The sequence below is a fragment of the Odontomachus brunneus genome, unplaced genomic scaffold (genome assembly GCF_010583005.1).
Source record: "Odontomachus brunneus isolate Ranch 3 - 2012 unplaced genomic scaffold, Obru_v1 Obru_scaffold_036, whole genome shotgun sequence".
Lineage (NCBI taxonomy): Eukaryota > Metazoa > Arthropoda > Insecta > Hymenoptera > Formicidae > Odontomachus > Odontomachus brunneus.
The window spans coordinates 1,036,540-1,056,758 of record NW_022639486.1 but is presented as its reverse complement, the minus strand read 5'-3'; the positions used below and the strand labels follow the sequence as shown (position 1 = coordinate 1,056,758).

The 20,219-nt window shown below is 44.8% G+C and overlaps 1 protein-coding gene and 1 pseudogene across 3 annotated transcripts in view; both read right to left on the bottom strand.

Moving 5' to 3' along the window:
• Positions 1-8,401, bottom strand: part of LOC116843858 (probable cation-transporting ATPase 13A3) — a 15,999-nt gene extending 7,598 nt beyond the window's left edge. Inside the window, exon 1 of one of the 3 annotated variants that reach the window (XM_032814699.1) lies at positions 7,239-8,401. In XM_032814699.1, the coding sequence (XP_032670590.1) occupies positions 7,239-7,311 (73 nt within the window). In that variant the 5' untranslated portion in view covers positions 7,312-8,401. Of the gene's footprint in view, positions 1-247; positions 6,541-7,238 lie in introns of those variants that run through there. The other 2 variants (XM_032814698.1, XM_032814697.1) reach the window with 2 other exon arrangements.
• A 173-nt stretch (positions 8,402-8,574) lies between these two features.
• Positions 8,575-20,219, bottom strand: part of LOC116843865 — a 14,222-nt pseudogene continuing 2,577 nt past the window's right edge.

The following is a 20,219-nucleotide window of genomic DNA, read 5'->3' as shown; positions in this document are numbered from 1 at the left end:
AGAGAGAGAGAGAGAGAGAGAGAGAGAGAGAGAGAGAGAGAGAGAGAGAGAGAGAGAGAGAGAAAGAGAAAGAGAGAGAGAAAGAGAAAGGAAGAAACTAAATATACTACAGTCTTCGCCGGCGATAAGATTGCGAGATAAAATAAGAACGCCCGTCTGTTTGATGAGATTGGCAATATCAACTACTGCGACGAGCAGTGACCTGTGTGAACGACGGAAGCACGTGTCGAAGCACCTTGCCACTTACCCTCTAGCAGTTCTGTCTTTTGCTCGCGCTGATGTTCGTTTACGGCAGCTGCGTTGCGGCTACCGAAGACGCTGTAAGCGTTCCTGGCGAAGCTCAGGTTCAGTTTGTTCGGCGTGGGCTGCATACTCGCGAATACCGGAGACACGGATAAACCGAACGCGTGGAAAGCAAAGAGCAACTGAAGGAGAGAACTCACGTACGAGCGCAAGAGAGGCTTCTATCGTGAACGTTTCTGCCTTCTTGTTACCTGGCACCCCAACCTTTTATTTTACTTTTCTCTATTGTCGTCCCTTGTAAAGGAAACGAAAACTATTCATAAAGGACTACGATAACAAGGGATTACGATCCCGTTCGACTTGCCTGACGCGCTATCTGTTTTCCCTCGACTTGCCTGCCGCGTAATTGCTTTTCTTGCTATAACATATTATTAGCATTAGCCTTAATGATTTATTAATTATTGTCCGCTTCGCCGTTCCTCGTGACCTCTTCCAATTGGTCGATACGCAACAGAGTCGCGATAACGAATCACCGTGACTAAAGAGTTCAGCCGGGACGTAGACGCGAAGGCGAAGGAGAAGAAGAAGTACAAGAAGTAGGTGAAGAAGTAGAAGGAGTAGAGAAGAAGACGGAGGAGGTGCCGAAGACGGTCGGTAAGCTGCGAGGTACCAGGGTGTGGTGCCGCTTGAACGGTCGCGTTCTTCGGGACGATCACCCCGTCTGCTACCGACACCGATTTCCCGCCATTTCGGGGTCTCTCTTCAGGGTCCTCGCAGCGGCTCTCGGCGACGTGTTCTCCGGCATTTGACCGGCATCGAGCTGACGCGAGCCTCCTCCGGCGCGCGGCGACCACGACGACGACGACGTTGTTCTACGTGCGAAGGCCGGCTGGTCTTCAAGGCGGCTGTACCGCAAACCGCAGATGACGATCGTCGAGGGGGCGGCAGGAGAATGAGGATGCTGACGGGCGAGCGGTAGCTGGTGCTATCGCTTCGGACCTGCCCTCGGCTTCCTGGATTCGTGTCAGTCGCCGGGGTCGGTGAGCTTTCGCCAGCCGATTCGTGGCGTGGTGACCGCTCGTTCACCCTCGCTCATGCCGCGTTTCAGGCACACCAGGCCCGAAGCGCTCCTGCCTGAGCCGCCTCGTAGCGGCCGCGGTGACGCTAGATCGCGCCGGTTCGCCGCTTTTCTCGTCCCACCCTTGGCCCTCGAGGACGATCCGGGCTCTCCGTGGCCGTTCGCGGCCGCTGCACCAGCTCCTACCGGCTCTCTTGTGTGCTCGTGCCTCCCTTGTGCTGCTCCTTGGCGCGATCGCAAATACATTACGGGTTATAGGAGTATCCGGGGTTGCCGTCGGGACGTCTCGATCGGCAGAAGGGTTACGACAGTTCGGTTTTTACGCGCGCGCACGCTTCGTTTTTCCCGCGGAGAAATGTTTCCTTGGTCCTTCGTAGAAAAAAGGGATTCTCCTTGACGTGCGCACACACTTGGATTTGATCCGGAGCTCGAGTAAGTCGTCCTTCTTCTTCCACGATCGAAACGATCGATACAGTTCCGTGTATGAGAAAGAGATTGCGCGATGTTACGGGAGATAATGCGTTACGAGAATCCGCGAGTCACGAATCTATATTTAAGTCGCCGGTTACGTCAACAGCGACGTCTGCAATCCTCGAAATCTGGGAATACGCGAAATTCGCGTGTCAGACGGATAAAGAGATAAAGAGACAGAGATAGAGAGGGAGAGAGAGTAGAGAGGGAGAGAGAGAAAGAAACGGGATCTCCCGTATACGGTACACCGGTGCACGGTAATTCACACTTTTGTGATAACTCGATTGTCCTCGCGGAACACGGTCGACGACGACGACGACGACGACCCTCTTTCTTTCGCAGCACGATTCTTTCAGATGATCCGCTTAAACGCTTCACCCTCCTCAGGACTTCTAAGTACAGAGAACACGGTGCGATAGTTTGTGTCTAGCATCTTGCTCATAGTGCCGATACACGTTGCTGCCGCAGTTGTCTGGTATTCCCCCGTCACTAGCAAATTAGGAAACGGAAAAGAAAAAGTCACCCTCCTGCTGGAAGTCACTTTGCGCGCGGATGTTTCCTCGGCGCGGCGCTCATCCGTGGTGTTGCCACCGACAGACCGGGCTGATGCGTCTCGCAGTAGCGCGAGAGTAAGGTACGTGCCGCAGGTGAAAATGCGAGTTGTCCGTCGACAAGTCGTCTCCAAGTCCGTAGAAATTCGAGACAACGTGCTCGTGTTAAAATGGCGGCGCGAAGCCGTCGTTTCAGAATGCACAGCTCCGAAATTGCTGATTCTTGGCTGGCACAGCAACGAAGCTGATGTATCGCTGACGAGCGGACGCGCGCGACTCCGGCACCTCCGAAAGAAGACCCTCACACAGAAGGAACACTGAGAAACACAGCTGTGATTAACCGCAACGAAGAGCGGCAATTTACTTGCTCCGAGTTGCGAAAGGCCTCTGAACGCGAGCGAATCGAAGGAACAGTTTGGCACAGAGACCGAGCCGGAGAAGACTTGCGCCCTGTGTCGTGGCAAACCCAGTTCCAGGAACGTATCTAGATCGGGTACCTCATCGAGGGCCAACAGCTGCAGATATGAACGGATATGAAGCTCCGGCTGAATGCTAACTGTACGCACTTTCCATTTCACGCGCGCCCGCAAAACACGCAATCGCTATTTACGAGACAGACGCCAGATAAATTTTATCTGGCTTCTTCACGATTGTTCTTGTTAAACTAACGACGCAGATCAACTGGAAAAGTTTGAAATCGCCGTGCAGTGCGAACAACCATATCGCTCATTGTGTAATATACATTTCCAGATGCAGCGGTCATCGTTCGACGAATATTGCTCCTTTACGATATATCGACCGCGGTTCAAAGTACGTAACTCATATTTTATAATGCAACGTCTGTTATTCAGGATGCATTCCTGATTTTCAAGGTATAACGTACACAAGACACGTTTGCTATAACTTGATGCATCTTATCTTTTACGATTATCATGTAACGTTATGAGTAAATACAAAAGTAGATGATGTCACTTTAAAATATTTCTTTTCCCATATCTGATGCAGGTCTAAATGGTGAGATAAGGAAAGATAGAGAGATGGCAGAGGATTATCAATAAGATAAGATAATAATCTTTTCTGAAGTAAGAAAATTGACGAGATAATAAAGGATAATAAAAAACACGAGACAATTTTACAATGAATTTCCACTTGAATGTCTTTAATTGTTCGGAATTCCGCTTCCTTCGAGAGGAGCGCTTCTGAAACATTGTAGAAGCACGCATTTTGCTTTACATGGTTTCGGTTCTTGCATAGCCGTACCTGAAGTTCCCCTACCATCGACTAGTTCAACTTATGACGATGACGAGCAACGTCGTCGTCGACGACGTCGACCATGACTCATTTTTTAGCGAACGATTAGAGAGCGAACGCGGCTAGGGTTTCCTCATGATAACTCCTCTATTTGTGGATTCGTCTCCAACGGTTGATTTCCTGTTTACCATAACTCGGCATCCGGCGAGTACCGTCACGGATACACGTTCTTTTATATATACACACATTGTTCCGTACTCGGTCATGTGTTGTCTTTCTTGATCCGACCTCGTACCTCTTCTTGAACTCCGCTCTTCTCCCCCTGCTGTCTCTACTGAACCCTCCTGTTCCCTCGCGCTTCAAGAGGTCCCGTCGGAATATCGAACGACGAGACTCTTGCGGCTTATATACTTCATTCTGGCTAACTCGACTATCTCGACAACACGTGCCCAGACTCAAGTATTTGAGAAGCAACTCTATTCGTCGGCATCGACCGAGCTGCACGTGCCTATGAACGTTCCGGAGCACAACTCTGATTAGGAATTGTTTAGCGACAAGCAAAATTTCGTGAAATTCTTAATTAGACATTTTCTCTAAGATTTTGACATCTCTTTTTTTAATTGTTCCCCTTCAAAACAAATGTTTCTTTTTCAACATTTTCATTTTCGAAATTTTAAATACCATTAAATTCATATTCTTACTGCTTTAAAGTATTTCAATGTCAAGTTTCTCCTTTAGGTGGAATTTACGAACATTTCTGCGACACATATCGTGCTCGTTATTTTCAGACGGATATTTTCTAAATTAGACAGATAAGGTAATATAAGCGTTTATACTCATAGAAACTTTCAGTGTATGTGCGTATAAATTGTGCAAAGTCGGTTACGATAAAATCATCGTGAAGTATTTCACCTGTTATCTAGCCGCTACATCACTCTTGTTTGCCTCAGCTCTTTCGCCATAATTGCTATTGCGAGATTTGAAATCGTTTTTCTCCGGCGAATTCGCAATTAATCGACGTTCGATTAGGTAAACCAAATGCGATCGGAGCATTTCGATTCACTGAGAGACAAGTGGAAGAACGAAGGAAAGAAATTTCGAAAGAGGTTTGTCAGAACGGACAAATCCCCGTATAAAGATAATGATTCATACATGGCTTTAATTGAAGTGTAGGTCACTGAAAGATCGTCAATGATGAAATGTTGAGCGGCGCGACGTCGTTACAGCAATTGAGCAACGCTTCTTTTGTCTAAGCGGTCAATTTTAAAAGGCGAAGCAGAGGTCGAGGACAATGCCGCTCGCTAAATTTATCATACAACTCGACAATTCAATGGAATTAAGTATAAGCGGCGCTCACACATATTTGGAGACATAAAATATGTGGATACAATATATGAACATCAATTTTGTGATGACAGAATTCAGCACTTAATTGAAAAAGGTGATTCCATGAAAAATTTACACGTGATCAACGTGTATCAACTAGATTATCTAGGAATTTTTCCATTTGCTTATCAGAACTCGTCCCTTATATCTCTACGCGCCACAATCAAGTTAGAAATGTCAAATTGCCGGTTATGTAATGGGCGAGTGTCTCTGATGATACGCGCACTACGCACAAGTTTTGAACGAGTTAATCGTGCTTCCTAATCAAACATCCGTCCATTAATAGCTATCGCATTATTACAACGTTGATATGCTTCGCGTAACACATATTCTTTCTTTAAAAACAGTAAATTTCTCGAGCGAGATGTTTCCTCTCAGATGCGTATTTTATTCCGAATAATGCATAAATCAACACCTACGAAATTTGAAGAGTCCTTCTCTTTTTCGCACGATATGCTACACACAATATGCTATACGCAGCTTATTTAATTCGTGTCAGTTCATTTGTGTCAGTTCGTTCGTGTCATTCTTATTCAAATGCAATTTTAAACCAAATTGGATTCTAGCGAGAATATGAGATCTACTAAGATCTTAAGAATTATCATGTTTCCGCTCTTAACATGGAAGAAATATCTGATTGGATTAATCAATTCCTGATAAAATATAAGTTATAAATTTTGTTAATTCGGATAGAATTTTGGTAAATTTAACCGGAATTTCTAGTGTGTTCATATATATTTTGATATTAAAATATGGAGAATTATTATGTTTCCGCGCACACAACACGAAAAAATGTTTGGTTGGACCGGGAATGTTATTAACTGGATCAGAATTTTGATGAATTCAACCGGAATTTCTACTTCGTTCATATTTTACCAAAAATTTATTTAATCAACTAAATTTTCTTTTCCTTAGAACTGTGGAGGAAGGGAGAATGGGGTAATATGTCACAGCCAATATTCTCTTACATGATTCTTAAAAATATTCGGTCAACAATTAAACAAGTTGTCCAAGCAATTTCTGCAAAATTTGGGAGAACAAGATCTAGGCAAACATTTGTTTAGATTTGTGGCTATACAATTTATCAAAGCTGTATATAGTTTATTTATATAACCTGCATAATTATGAGTTTCATTTCTAGTATGTGAACAACTTGTTATGCTTGCTTCTATTACTCACGTAACCTACAAAATCTACATGATTATAAATTTCTTTTGATGTATTTGAAAAATTTCGTTTGAAGCAGTAAACAATTTGTTATGCGAAAAAAAGAGGAGTTCACATGTCAAAAATAAAGTTCATGAGGTGATTAGTATATTACTTGGACTAAAATATGCAGTAAAAATATATTGGATAAAAATTTTGACAAATTATTACTACTTTTGTGTGTCATTGATCAGCATATCATATGTGATTTGAGTCGTAATCTTGCAAAGAGTCGTCTTTTGTTCGCAACCTATTAGTTCATCGCTGATCAATATACGAAGTCACGACTAACGGACAAATATGTGGATGTGTTGCTGTTGTTTCAAATTCGACAGTTATTCGTAGCAAAATATTTCTTATTTCTCCTTCATCGCGATGTTAGTAACAAGCATGAGCAGTTCTCTCGTTACAATATTATACGTTACAATAACATATCGCAGTATGTTAAGTTACACGATTTATCATTTCATACCTGTAACGCAGTAATTTGCACATTTTCAAAATGCGCTATTTTCTGGTACGAGAGTACATTCTTTCGTAAGTAGTAATCAATTTCAACTCTTCTTCTAACATTATAATTGAGAAAAATTAATGCGAGTAGATTTGAATGCAATGTAAAATGATTTATTCGCAGAAATATTTTCTCAGCATAATGAAAAATTACGCGATGATATATAATAATAATGCGATGACGCCCACGTATGCATCCGCGACAGCGCAGAAATTTTTCCGCGATTTTAAAACCGCAACATCTGCATGTCGCAAAACTTCCAAGTTTAACGAAACATATGTATACTAAGAACGGTGAACAAGTCGAATAGTATTATTGTAAAATAATGTAATCGGCACTATTGTAAAATTACGGAATATGTGTATAGAGTTCAAATTTCAGACGAGGGAACGCGAAGAGATCATTCAACGGACGCTGATTGAAGATCGGTACGAACGTTCGATACGAAGTGAGGCGAATTCGACGGAAATTACGAGAGCAATCTTCGGCCCCGCAAATCATGCTTCAATTTCACGCTTCAGTAAACGATCGAAAGTCTTACCATTGCACTGGTCGTTCACTCTATCCATCTTGGAGTTGCTCGTTCCTACCGAGTCACCGGCGATTTCTCTCATGGTCCTAGTTGCTCTGTTTCGTCCTGAGACCGATGTGGACAGTTCTTAGAAGTAGTCAAAGACCAGGGATTCCCAGGCATCACGCGGTAGAATCAGGTGACAGATTCACTGTCGCGCACACATGTCGCGATCGTTCCCGCGCGATCGGCAGAGCACCGAGAACGGTGCGTGACGATGCACCATACGGCACTGAGAGCGCGTACTAGAGTTTGTACACGTCGATCCCTGGCTGGTATCGGAGAACGTAATGCACTGCTACCATTGGTCGAAAGTCTCTCTTATCGGCGAAACATTCGACCGCGATCTAATCCCCTGACGATTTGAGAGATCGTGCTGATCCAAGTGAATTCGCACGGGCCCCCGCCAGAATTCACTCAAGATGGAGGATACATTTAAAAGGTCACGCGCCGATTCTCGCGAACATATGTACGAAAGTAGTTTGACATCCGGACGGGCACATTTAAAGACCACTCGTGATGTCAGTCTGTAGACTGATTCTAAGGTCGAAGCTTCGCTTTTTCAACTGATATTGTAAAATGCTGGATTATCATGAACGTGACGTATCTCCGTTAATGCGAGATAAGCGTTATGTGTTACTAAAATTTTGCTTTTATCTTGGTAGGATGTTAACTACAGTGTCTCGGAGATAAATTTTAGTTTATAAAGACACATGTACAGACATATGTAAAGACTTTCAAGATAGCGGTATTTTATGTTTATGTTAAGCAGTTAAAATATTGTGTAAGACAAGAAATTTTTTTCGATTTTTGAGACAAACTTCACTTCACTGCGTTCAATGAAAAATTATTCGTCAATCAAGTTGTTGCCTCTGTTATCTTTGATTTTTCTCCAATGCATCGATAGCTCTTAAATACTTTTATCGTAAAAAATGATCGATTTGCTTTTGAAGAAAGTAAAAAAATCGGATGGAATTCTTTAATTGATTCAATATTTCTTTTTTACATGTGATTATGTCTGACAGAAATTCCGCGACTAAACAATACATATGAAAGCTGAAGATGATTAGACGATATCAGATAAGATGGAGACATAAATGATAGGAAGTACATTTTGAAAACAAGAGGAATAAATACGCTCATTTAAAAAGGAAGACTTCCTAGCTGGAATCATGTGGTGCAATATTCTTATCTGGTGATTGACTGCTGTAAGAATGATAAGAAGTTGTCTATAGTAATGGAAGATGGTTTTTGCATTATTAAAATTATCTGTGGAGAAGATAAACGTACCGATGCACGGGCCAAATAATATCATTGACGATATTTATTTTTTAGGAGAATAATACAGTGTATATTTCAAAGCAGTCGACCAAATGTCGAGAGCGTTATCTATACATTAAATTTATCGATGAAGATATAGATCTCTCGCTGATGTCACCCTGTTTAAAGTCGAGTGAGCATTCAGTTGTTTTCTATTTTCTATATCTCGGCTATTTAAATAATTAATTAACACGATAACAATTAAATATATATTAGAATTTTCTCCCACCTCAATCTTCCCATACTCTCGAGCACACTTTTGTTAAGTATTATTTTCTTTTCCTATCTTTCTCTCTTATCTTCAACAGCGAGTATAGAATTAATTTGAAAGTCGGTTTCTCCGTTTATTTTGTTCTCGTGCCATTTTTCTCTGTACGATTAATCTCTTGTAATAAGAAAACGAAGAATCTCTTGTAATAAGTAAAAGAAGTTTTCTCAGAAAAAGAAAAAAAAATATATATAAAATATTCCTTTTCTGCAAAATATAATTGTCATAATCCGCAATAAATAGCTCAACAATTAATATCTCACGATCCAATTATCGCTACCTCGATTAAACCTTAATTAAGATCAGATAATGGACTAGTTATATCGAAACAGCTCGCTTATCAAAGTATCTATATGACGTATACACATGCGTTTCCCACAAAACCGCGACCGACCGACCGACCAACCGAATTTTGCGAGCATGGCAAACGAAAGCGACATATAGTCGGTCAATCTACCTCGGCGATTCTAGAACTCCTTCTTTTTTTCCTTGTCCACTAGAATATTGTCGTGGTAACTGATCTCCTGGCCAGCAACGGCAGGTTGCAAATAATGCGGCTCCACGTCGATCTTCTCCTTCACATCCGAGTCCAACACTAAGGAATGGTGAGGCCCACGATGAAGGTGCTGCTGCTGTTGTTGCTGTTGATGCTGATGATGCTGATGCTGGTGCTGATGCTGGTGATGATGCTCGTGTCGATTCTCCTGCTCCTCCTGACCGTACTTCTTCAGCAACTCTTCCAACTTCTCAAGATCGACTTTCTCCTCTTGAGAAAGCTCCTTCACGTCGGCATCGTCGAGTTTTTGCGAGTCTTTAAGTTTCTTGAAAAGTTCAAGGAACCGCTCGTTAGTCTGTGTTCCATCCCTGGTTGTATTCTTGGAAGCATTCAAGTTCGGATCTAACAGCAAATCGGGCGTCTCGTGCGCCATGTTCACGTTTTTGTCCAAATTCTCCTCCGTCAACGACTGTAGTAAGGTATTGTAATCCGGTTTGATTTTCGAAGTCTCCATGCAGGAGCTGCACGAGCAGTTCGTGATAATTTGCACCTTTTTCTGCATGGTCACCGGATTGTTCTGCTCGTCTTTGCAGTCCAGCGTAACCTAGGAATAGAAGATATAAAAAATTATGACGTAATATAAAATGCAATTTTTTTAATGAACAGACTATATAAAGAAATAGAGAATTCCAATATTTCCTCAAATTTTTCTGATAATGCAAACACTTATAAATTCGTTTAATATATGTATTATAATATTAATATAATGTAATATTAATATTAATATAATGTAATATTAATATAAAGTCGTTTGTTATAAGATTTATGGCATAGTAAAATAATCAAAAAAAGATTAAAATATACGCAATTATGTGAATTGTGTATATTTATAAAAAAATAAGATTGTAAAATTCAATTTACTACGACTCCGGCAAGTTCTTAGAAGTTATTAAAAGATAACTGAGAAATGATAGCGTTAAGTATTATTTTGCCGTTCGCGCGATATCTTTTATTACGTATGCGAAAGAGAACTAATAGTAAAAACCGATAAATATCTGTATATTTATACTTTATTGTTCTTTTCTCGAGTTTATGTAATGTCCAGATCACGATTCTTCTGATTACACACAGTTACTAGGTAACTATAATACTAAATAATTACAGTTGCTGTGCCTACAATTACCAATCGTAGTTTTATCGACGTGTCTATGTGCAAGTACTCACAGTGTGCCAAACGCTGTCCAGAGGCTGACATGAGTCGCAGTAAGGTCTTATAAGGTCACCGGGCGCGGAGGGTTCGCTATGAGGGACCATGTAGGAGAAACAGGCGCCAACGCACACGTTATTGTCTAATTCCTGCGAAGAACACTGCGGCCATGTCACTACTTGCTTTATGGGCGTCGTCTTGCACCAACTGTGTTTATCCGGGTACAGCACGATGTTGTGAACCTGCGTGCATAAAATACATTGTATAAGAGCGAATGTGTGAAACAGAATATTAAGGCTCCTGATTAGTCAGGCGAGAAGTCGGCGTTGACGATAGTGACACAGCCATTAATGAATAAGAATAAGAACTTCGTTCATCGTATGTATAAAGCGAATTATGTATGTATATGTATGTATTTGTGTGTATGTGTGTAACAGTCATCTAAATTTTTCCGTCCGAATCATGGCGTTATTACTGACTGTAGTGCTTACATATCACACATAACACAATTGCAAAAGTGTTAAAATACTCCGGATACTGTGCTTTTTTGTAATATTTTAACTATAATAATACTTATTCTATCATATTCCGCACTGAGTCACACAGCTGATCTCCTGTCAAAATAAGCCGATTTTCACACATATATTTAACAGTGTTGTAAAAGTTATTTCGGGAAATGAATACTATCCGGAGCATTTTATGAGTGTGTAGGATCCATTGTAAGTGTCACTTTGTTAACATATCTTTTTATTTTGCAATGATTCGGGCGCAAAATTCATGTGCAATTTCTGACGTTATCAATCAATATGGCCGCGGTGACTGGCCAGAAGCCTTAAAAGATTATATATGAATGATGTTTATAATCACATTCTTTGCTAAATCAATAAAAAAATAAATGCTACAGTGAATTATATGATTATTATTAACGAGGGGAAACGAACCTTATGTTCACGATGAGCATTAAGCGAAGCACAATGCATTATTAACAACAGCGTCGTCGCGGACAGCCGCCATATCGTCCCCATGATCCCTAAAACAGTACAAGGAAACAGAGGGAATCCGAATCTTTCCAATTAGTCGGACAAGGCGGAAAATAATTCAGACGTCAAGAGAGATGGGGGCGGGAGGTACAATTCTTAGGAGCAGCGCAAAGACGAGAATGAGGTTCACCTGATAGCGCCTGTAAAATTATTTTCGACACTGAAGAGTTACGACGGTGGAAACAGACTGACAAAGGGGAGAGAAAGGGAGTTAAATGTAAATTTTGCATTCTTTTCTGCGAATCGAGTGTCCCAGGGATCGTGATTATTTTCCCGAATGAACGATAGCCATGATAAACTTAGACTTTCACGTTTGATTGGAGAATTGCGTCACAAATAGCATCACGTCATATTCTTTTCATCTTCGCACTTCGCCAACGTCTATAAATATTTAGTATTGATGTGTTCGATGTTTGTAGCGAAAAGTAGAGTCTGAATCGTCGAGATAATAGAATATTGGTTTCTCGAATTATTCGTTCGAAGCAGGGCGGTGAGACATGTATGCTGAGTGTGCTTTCATAAATTACTTTTACTCCCGAAAAGTTAATTAGATAGTTCGCGCGCGACCTCCAAGTGTCCGTAAAAAGACGCGACGAAAGTTATAATACCCTCGTTAGAGTTCGGCGCCAAAGGAGGAACGGGTTCTCGTTATTGGTGATGGCGCGACGCGGTTCATTCATAGATCGTTAAGCCCGATCCCCCGATCTCAATGTGGCATGCTCGAGTTTTAACTTCCCGAGATTTTGAGATAAAGGGACTCCTCCTCTCGGAACTCGGCGAATAGGCGGGAATCCGTCGTGGTTGTCCCTGCCATAAATAGCGGCGGATTTAAGGCACCGACCCTGGGAACACGATGCACTCCTTCCGGCGGTATAAATATTTTTAAAGCCGCGGTATGGCGCCCAGACAGATAAAAGATAGGAGAGAATGTGCTCTCCATTTAAATGCGACAACGTAAATACGATAAGAGATTACAGCCCCGGTAATAAGAAGACTCGCTCGACACGAGAAGAACCAAGAGAAGCGGAATTCATTGCATACCTGATCGTAAAATTTTTTTCTGAATTAAATACCAATATAGGATATTTCTTTCGGACTTAAATACTTAAATAGGTTTACGCAGGAAGAATAGGCGGCCGTGGTGGCCGTGGAGATTACATAATGAAGCAACGGAGGGTGACAATAAACGAGAGAACTAATAAGATATTTTCTTTATCATTTGAACACATCGATTTTTATGCGCGGCACGGAAAGAAGGTCCATGTCGGAAGCGTGTTCTTGTTATAAGCGATTCGACTTATCGTGAGTTAATTCTACGGCGATCCAACCGCAACGACACCGATACGAATGTCGAACCAGGCGGACGCGGTTCCAATTACATCGGCTCTGTTTCCCTTTGGGCTGTCTGAAGAAAAGAAAAAAGGAAGAAAACGGAAAAAGGGAGAAAGAAAAAAAAATCGATCCCGCGACGTTGCATAGGTACTATCGTGTGTCCGCCGTCCTTCGAGGATTCACGTCCTCGTCGTAGACGGGACTCGCGAGCTGAATTCCTGACAACGGCAAGAATCTTGTCCCTCGTCGGACAATTGGTCGCCGGTATTTCCAGAGAGAGGATCAACTTTTCGTCTCATCGGCCGTCTCGCCCACGATGCATTTCGATTCACCCGCCGACTCCCTTCGTCGCTTCATTTTCTCCTCGTCCTCCTCCACCCTTCTTTTCCTCCTGCGCCGCGGCTTCCATCTTACCCCGCCTATATTCTCCGCGAACGGATCTTTTTCTTCGCTCCGCGCCGCAACGCAACCCTTCGTTCTCCTTTATTTTCGCGCAGGATCTCTCTGATCTTCCGTTTTTTATTTCGAGTTCCAAGAACCCCACCGGTGCGCAGGGTGCAGGGCTGCGCCGTTTTCGTGGATCTTGGAGAACGTGACTCTGATCGGCGCGTTAAAAATAATCCAGACGGCAGGTATGCAAAAACAGAGCAAGTAACGAGCTGCTTTCGCGACAGTTGATTAGAAGGAGCGAGATACGATTATCGCCGAGCGCGAGATTATCGAATGACTGATGTGATAATTTGACGCGCCATCGCGAGACAAATCTTTTTCTCGGGAACTTGTTTACAGGATGCGACTCAACGATTCTGGAAGAACGTATCGTGTTTCAAAAATTAGGCCTCTCCAATAATTCTTGTTGAATCATCCTGTATGCTTCGAGGCCGCAGAGGTGTGGGGCAACACGGTACCAGCCTGCCGGCCGTCTCATTTCTACGAGCGGAGATTTGAATGACCGCATAGGACGTAACAGGGACGTATGTGAGCGAGTTGCGGCCGACGGAGCTGACTCTCGAAGCACGTAGCGTGCCCGCTACTGCACGATTATTACCTTCCCATGGATGTTGTTCAGCAAAATAGCAACACACACCGTGGCGTTCTCACAGGAAATAAAGTCAAGTAAGTGGTCACGCTAAGTAATTATGCACGTCGTAAAATCGATATACGTAATATGAAGTTAACTTCCTAACTTCCGTTGCAAAATTGAATTTTACATCGTTCTACGAAGAGTCTAACTTTGTTTATAATTTCAATTATTTTCACAATTCCACCATAAACGTTTCCCTGATTTACTGTTTTCGAAGTTCGAAATTCATCGAATTAAGCTTTTGCACCTCTAATCTTCCAGCTGAATCCACGCATTCTAAGATACATTTCAAACACAATCACGTGCGTGCATGAAATTACGTTATATCGCTATATTCAACTTCATTCAGTAACTTTAAATAATAGGTGAAATGATCTCTTTTCTTTGCAGTCTCAAACCACTACGTGACGTCGACGACCTCTTCAGTTACAGACAATAAAAGTTTAACATTATAAAATTTAGCGGCTACGGCCCTGCGACGGCCGCAGCCAGAAGTCCAAAGCTCTTTGTTGCTGCGCCACCTTCTCTTCTCGCCTCTGGGTCCGTGTCGGTGGCACGGAGGACCTCTGGCCCACCTCCTTCTTCACCTCCACCTCCCTCGGTCCCGTGCCTTCGATTTGCTCGTGTCCTCGAGATACCGAGAGAGGATAGAAGAAGAGCGATACCGGACGGAGGGAGAAGGAGGACAACGGGGGATCGAACAGGAGAAGAAGGACGGAGAGAGAGGGTCCTGCGCCCAGCCGCGAGATTAATTTGATTTTCAAGCAAATTTGACGCGCCCCCGAGCCTAGGCGGTGCCGGCACAAAGAGCGCCGCGCCTGTCCGCCCATGTGTGTGCCCGTCGAAATCCCCGACGGATTTCCATCGATCCAACGCTTGATCCTCGACGTCTATCCTCGACGTCGACAGCGCGGCGGCCGGTGGACGCGTCGGTGCGTTCGTTATAGGAGCGCGATGCCTATCGCGGGCGTTTTAGCGTTGAGCGCTTTAACTGCGCTAGATGTTAGATTGTAGCAAACTGAAACGTCAAGATAAAACTATACGTATCGATGACATCAGCGGCGAGGAAGTCGCAGCAGCCGCGACTTCTGCAACAAGTTCGCTTCAATGAGGACGCGTGCAAGGACTCTCGCAGTTTCTTGTGCACGTTGGCACTTTGAACTCTCGTGAGCATGTATTTGCATTTTGTTTGCATTAAAAACTATAGGCGTCTGTAGTATTCCAAACATCGAGTCGATATTTAAGATTCTTCAAACACATTAAAATTGGCCAAGCAAGAAATTCCTATGATAAAAGCTGATAACACTTCGTCCGTGTTTGCTTATCTCTTTGTGCAGTCGGGGCACCTTCGCCAACAGTCTTTTGTCGATAATCGTAACATAAATTGTATTTACATCCGGCGCCGAGTCACGGGTCACATACGATCGCTCGTATCGACGTGGCGTCGCGCCGCTCATCTGGCGATGAAGCTGTCCACGGAGAAAAAATATGATCCTCGCCGTCCATGGTGCCAGCACCATGCGCGCCAATCATCCCGCGCGGTCCGCGTATAATATCTCTTCGCTGGCGAAGGTCCGGTCGTTCCGAAGTTCAATCTCCCGAACTTAATGATCCGGTGCGCGGCGAGCGCCGGAGATGACGGCGAGTGATATATCCATAATTAGGTGTCTCGGGCTTTAATCTCCCATTGGTTTTAATGAAAATCTCCACCTCCCGTTTTGACATACCCTAATTTCACATTTCGTTGGGACGCCGGCTCGTCCCGGCGTTTTTCTCCCTTTTTCCTTCTGTTTTTCCCTTTTCTTTTCTCCCTTTTTTTCTCTCTCCTCAAAATATCGGGGATACCGTGGGCGAACTAATAGATGGCTCGGGGGTACGGGGCGAGCTTGAAGGATGAAGGAGGAGTAGTGGAGAAATAAAAAAGGAGTCGGCCGCGCGAGGGTGCGGATCGCGCGAGGGGACCTCGGAGTAGCGAAGGAGGAGAGGCGTAGGGCCCGCGAGGCACGAGAAGGAGAACCAGGAACGGGCGGACACGAGGGAGAGAAGGACGGCGCCGAAAAAAGGAGTTTGCCAACAGCACCGGGGGATGCCCCGAAAACACGCTGGACGTGTGGCGCCATCTCGGCTCCTTTTTTTTCTCCCTCTTCTTCGTCGTCGTCCCCTCCGTGCCGCGCGATTTCTCGTGCTTTTGTTTCTTCGCCCATACTAATTCTTCGCGGGCTGCACGGCGTGCCCGGAACGCGTGGGGAACGAACTGAGGCCCCGTGAGAAGAGACGGGGGGACGAGCCAGGCGGAAGAGGATTTACACGGAGTTTTGCTCCATTCGCTTCTCGTTAGGTAGCTCGTGTTCGGAACAAGTTCGATGTTCTTTTTTATTTCGCCTTGCCTCTCTCATCAACAAGTTCTGTGTTCTATAGGAAATATCCTATACGGAGTTAAAATGATCGAGGAAAGGTACTCTCTCTTCTCTCCCGATGCCTCTGAAAAGACCGTTGTTTTTCTCGGTTCTATGTGTGGTGCCCAAGAGTTATGTTTGATTCGAAGCACTCTGTGAACGCGGCGATTTTGTTCCGCTTGCCCTTATTTTACTCGAGCTTCTAGTTTCACATTGAATTGTGGAAGGGAGACATGAAGGTGGAGGTGGTAGGCGACGAGGTGGCCGCGTACGAGTAGCACACGCGACTCGTGTGCGCGACGCTTTAGGGGCCCCCTCTCGGTGTGGTGGCCCCCGTGAGCGCGGACCACATACCTGCAAACGGACGCTCTTAAGAGAGAGGGCAGAGCCAAAGAACAGGTCGTTAAAATGTAATGACATTGTTGTTTTTAATGCTCGCCTCTTTAAAACGGGCCCTTTCGTCTTCCTCGAGCCTGCCCGCTACTTCTGGCGCTTACCGGCTGCCCCTTCAACCCGACCGCCCGATGAAACCCCTTCAGCACTTCTCTTTTCCTCACTCACGCGAAAGAAGACGTGGAGGGACAAATTGCGAATTGTATGTCTATTTTTGATCGGCATTGTTGCTCGAGACTGCCCAGTTACACGCTTTATCGATTCTTTTTCGAAAGATGTTTTTCTCCTTCAGCTCTGGACGCTGAAGAAGATCGCGAGAGGTAGAGCAATTTGCGCGAATGACCTTCGATGAATCTTCATCCCGCAGAAAAAATCTTATAGAATATTAGAGAGATATATTTTATGTGTTATCATCTTTTTCATATCTATACAATAACGCTGAGAAGTTTTGGTAACACAGTTTCGAAAGAAGGTACACGAAGAAAATAAAAGAAACACTACTCTTCGGTTCGGAAGTGGATACGGTGATATAACTATATAATTTATCATCGACTATAAGATCATCTATCACAAAACATTATCCTGCAATAATTCTTGCGAAAACTCTTGTCCGGCACCAAGATTGGGATGAAAATATATACACGAGGGAGCACATATCGCCATACACATACGCTTGATTCACGGGAAGTACTTAAAACGATCGGCGAGACTGACTTGGAATCTTGGAACGTCAATATTCTCACCTTGTCGGACAGGTAAGATCGACCAATTAAGTTGGACGGTAGCCGCGAGCCGGACCAATCGTGGACGGTCTCCGTTAGAAAGGAACCGATTATGGGTTCGCTACCGCGCAACAGTTAAGCTCTCTGAGCTAAACTGTTGCGTCTAAGAAGAGCTATCATTAAGTCCAGAATAAGGGGTCTGGTATTAGGATTAGTGGCCGAAACATTTTGGATAGGATGCTTCTGTATCGCTCGAGTACGTCCCCGAACTCTCGCCTACTCCACGGCACTCTGATGGAGGCCGCGATCACCGTAACTCGATCAGCTGGTGTTAGATTCCCTATTTCCCGAAGCGGAGGTAGTTCATGCTCTCAGGAACATCCACTAGCTCGAAAACGAAGGCATAAAATTTAAGAAAGATTCAACGTTTACGTCCAAAGTTTCAACTACAATATATATCCAGCGGTAATATCAAGCGCGTCGGATTCCTGAAGCCTTCGTAATCCCCCCGTCGATTTGCTCTGTGCTCCGGAGCAATGAGAGAGAAAGAAAGAGAAAGAAAGAGCATAGACGCACAACGCGGGCGTCAGCGCGCGCTCGCGCGCACACGCACACACGTACAGGCGTATTCGCGTAAGTGGAGACGCGAATGAGCTTTGAATTTCTCAAGAGACGGACAATCTCCCGCTGAAGTCATGAATTCACTTTCGGAGAGTCAGCGATTTTCGAGCTGCTCATAAGCAGCTGGTGACTAGGAAGCGCGAGTCGCGCAGCAGCCAAGAGAGGAGCTCCGGCTATCTCCTCTCCAAGCGCATAATGCGAATTCACTTGGACTCGCTCGCAAACGCTCGAATGTCGCGATCTGCCCCGAGTCTGCCAACGGTCCAGGCAGCCTTGGCTTTCCCGAAGAAAGACTGTCACTCACCTCAGCGTCACAAACGTCACCGTCGTCGTCGCCGTCGTAGTCTCGCACCGCGAACTGCGCACCACACGTCGATCTCGTCGCGAGAGCACGTAAAGCAACGGCGCAACAGGTATTCTAGCCACCGGTCGGCTTGCCAGGAATCTCGCCTCTCTCGCGAGCGGAGAGTGAGAGAGAGAGAGAGAGACAGATAGAGAGAGAGAGAGAAAGAGAGAGAGAGAGAGAGAGAAATGCAATCGTGATCTCCGGCACTCTGTGTCCGGAGGAGACGAAGTACGCGGAGCCGTTCGAAGGAGTACGAGTGCGTACGAGAACGACCTTTCGAGTACCGAGGCTTCCGATACTACGAAGCTGAGAGTGCCGAACCGAGCTGAGCTGAGCACGAAACTGTGCTGCCGATCTCTCGTGTTCCGCTCTCCTCTTCATCCTCCTCCTCCTCCCGCCCGCCCGTCCGCCGCCTCCTCCTTCACCACCTCCTCCTCCTCTTCTTCTTCTTCTTCCTCAACCTCCTCCTCTACCACGAGCACCAGCATCACCACCACCACCACCATCACCGCCACCACCAACAGCGGGTTCTCCTTCAGCTCCTCCTTCTACTACTCGGTGCACGTTCGGTTCCCGTTCCGCGCCGTTCCCGTTCCGTTCTCCCTCTTTGTCGCTCGCGCGCGACTCCACATCGGCGTTCGCTGCTGGTGCGACAAAAGCAGAGAGAAAGGACGACGGGGACCAACGGGACGAATGCGGGGAGAGAAAGGATTACCGCGAGCAAGAGAGATCCCCGGGTTACCACCTCTACAACGACGACAACGACGGCGACGACGGTGACGACGACGACGCACGTCGCACGTACTATAAGAGCGATATCGCCTAAGGCGTTATACCGCGAACCAGTAAAACTTGTGGTATGCCAGCGAGTTAAGCGTCGATCGCGCTCTCTTCATCACCGTCCTCGTCATCCTGAACGCGATCGCTCGTTTCGGGGCGGAGCGCGAAGGTGACGAGAAGAAGGACTCGGGGATGATCAACCGCGTGCGACGTGCGACTTCACCGACTTCTCTGATCTCGTTAACGAAATCACTAGAACTGCTAGTCCGCAGGAATTCGGAGCCAGACGGATGAAAGTTGCTCGATCGCACCATCTCTTTTTATCATGCGTTCTCATCGTTACTACTCAGTCTCTCTTTTACCCCTCAGTCCCCAATGACTCACTTGTGCCTCCCTCGTTTTTTTTATATAATTCTCCTCGCGACGATATATATCGAGACGGCGCGCTCTAGTTCAAATAAATAGTATAATAAATCCTGTACTTGTGAAGTACATAATTGCTTTAAGAAGGTGGAGGTGTCACAGAATAGATTATACTGGCAACTGAGGGCTTAACTAGTAAACTAATGATTAAATCGAGAACGTCATTTGTACTTGAGACAGGTCAACACGTACGATTCCCGGTTCTCTTGATTGGTACCATTCATTAATGGATGAATTTCTTTGTCGCCGGCCCCAGGACTTCTTTCACGTACTGTTGCAAATCCTTACACTTCTGCTCGGTGTTGACATCATCGGAGCTACCCCAAATGATAAGACCGTTGGCGAAGTTGGCAATCATATTGAACGTGTTCTGCGTGTCTTTCTGCACAGACAAAACCTCGGGTTTGATATCGCTATCGGTATCAGAAACGATGAATCGAAGAATGAGAACGTCACAAGAGAGAGAGGGAGAGAGAGAGTGAGAGAGAGAGAGAGAGAGAGAGAGAGAGAGAGAGAGAGAGAG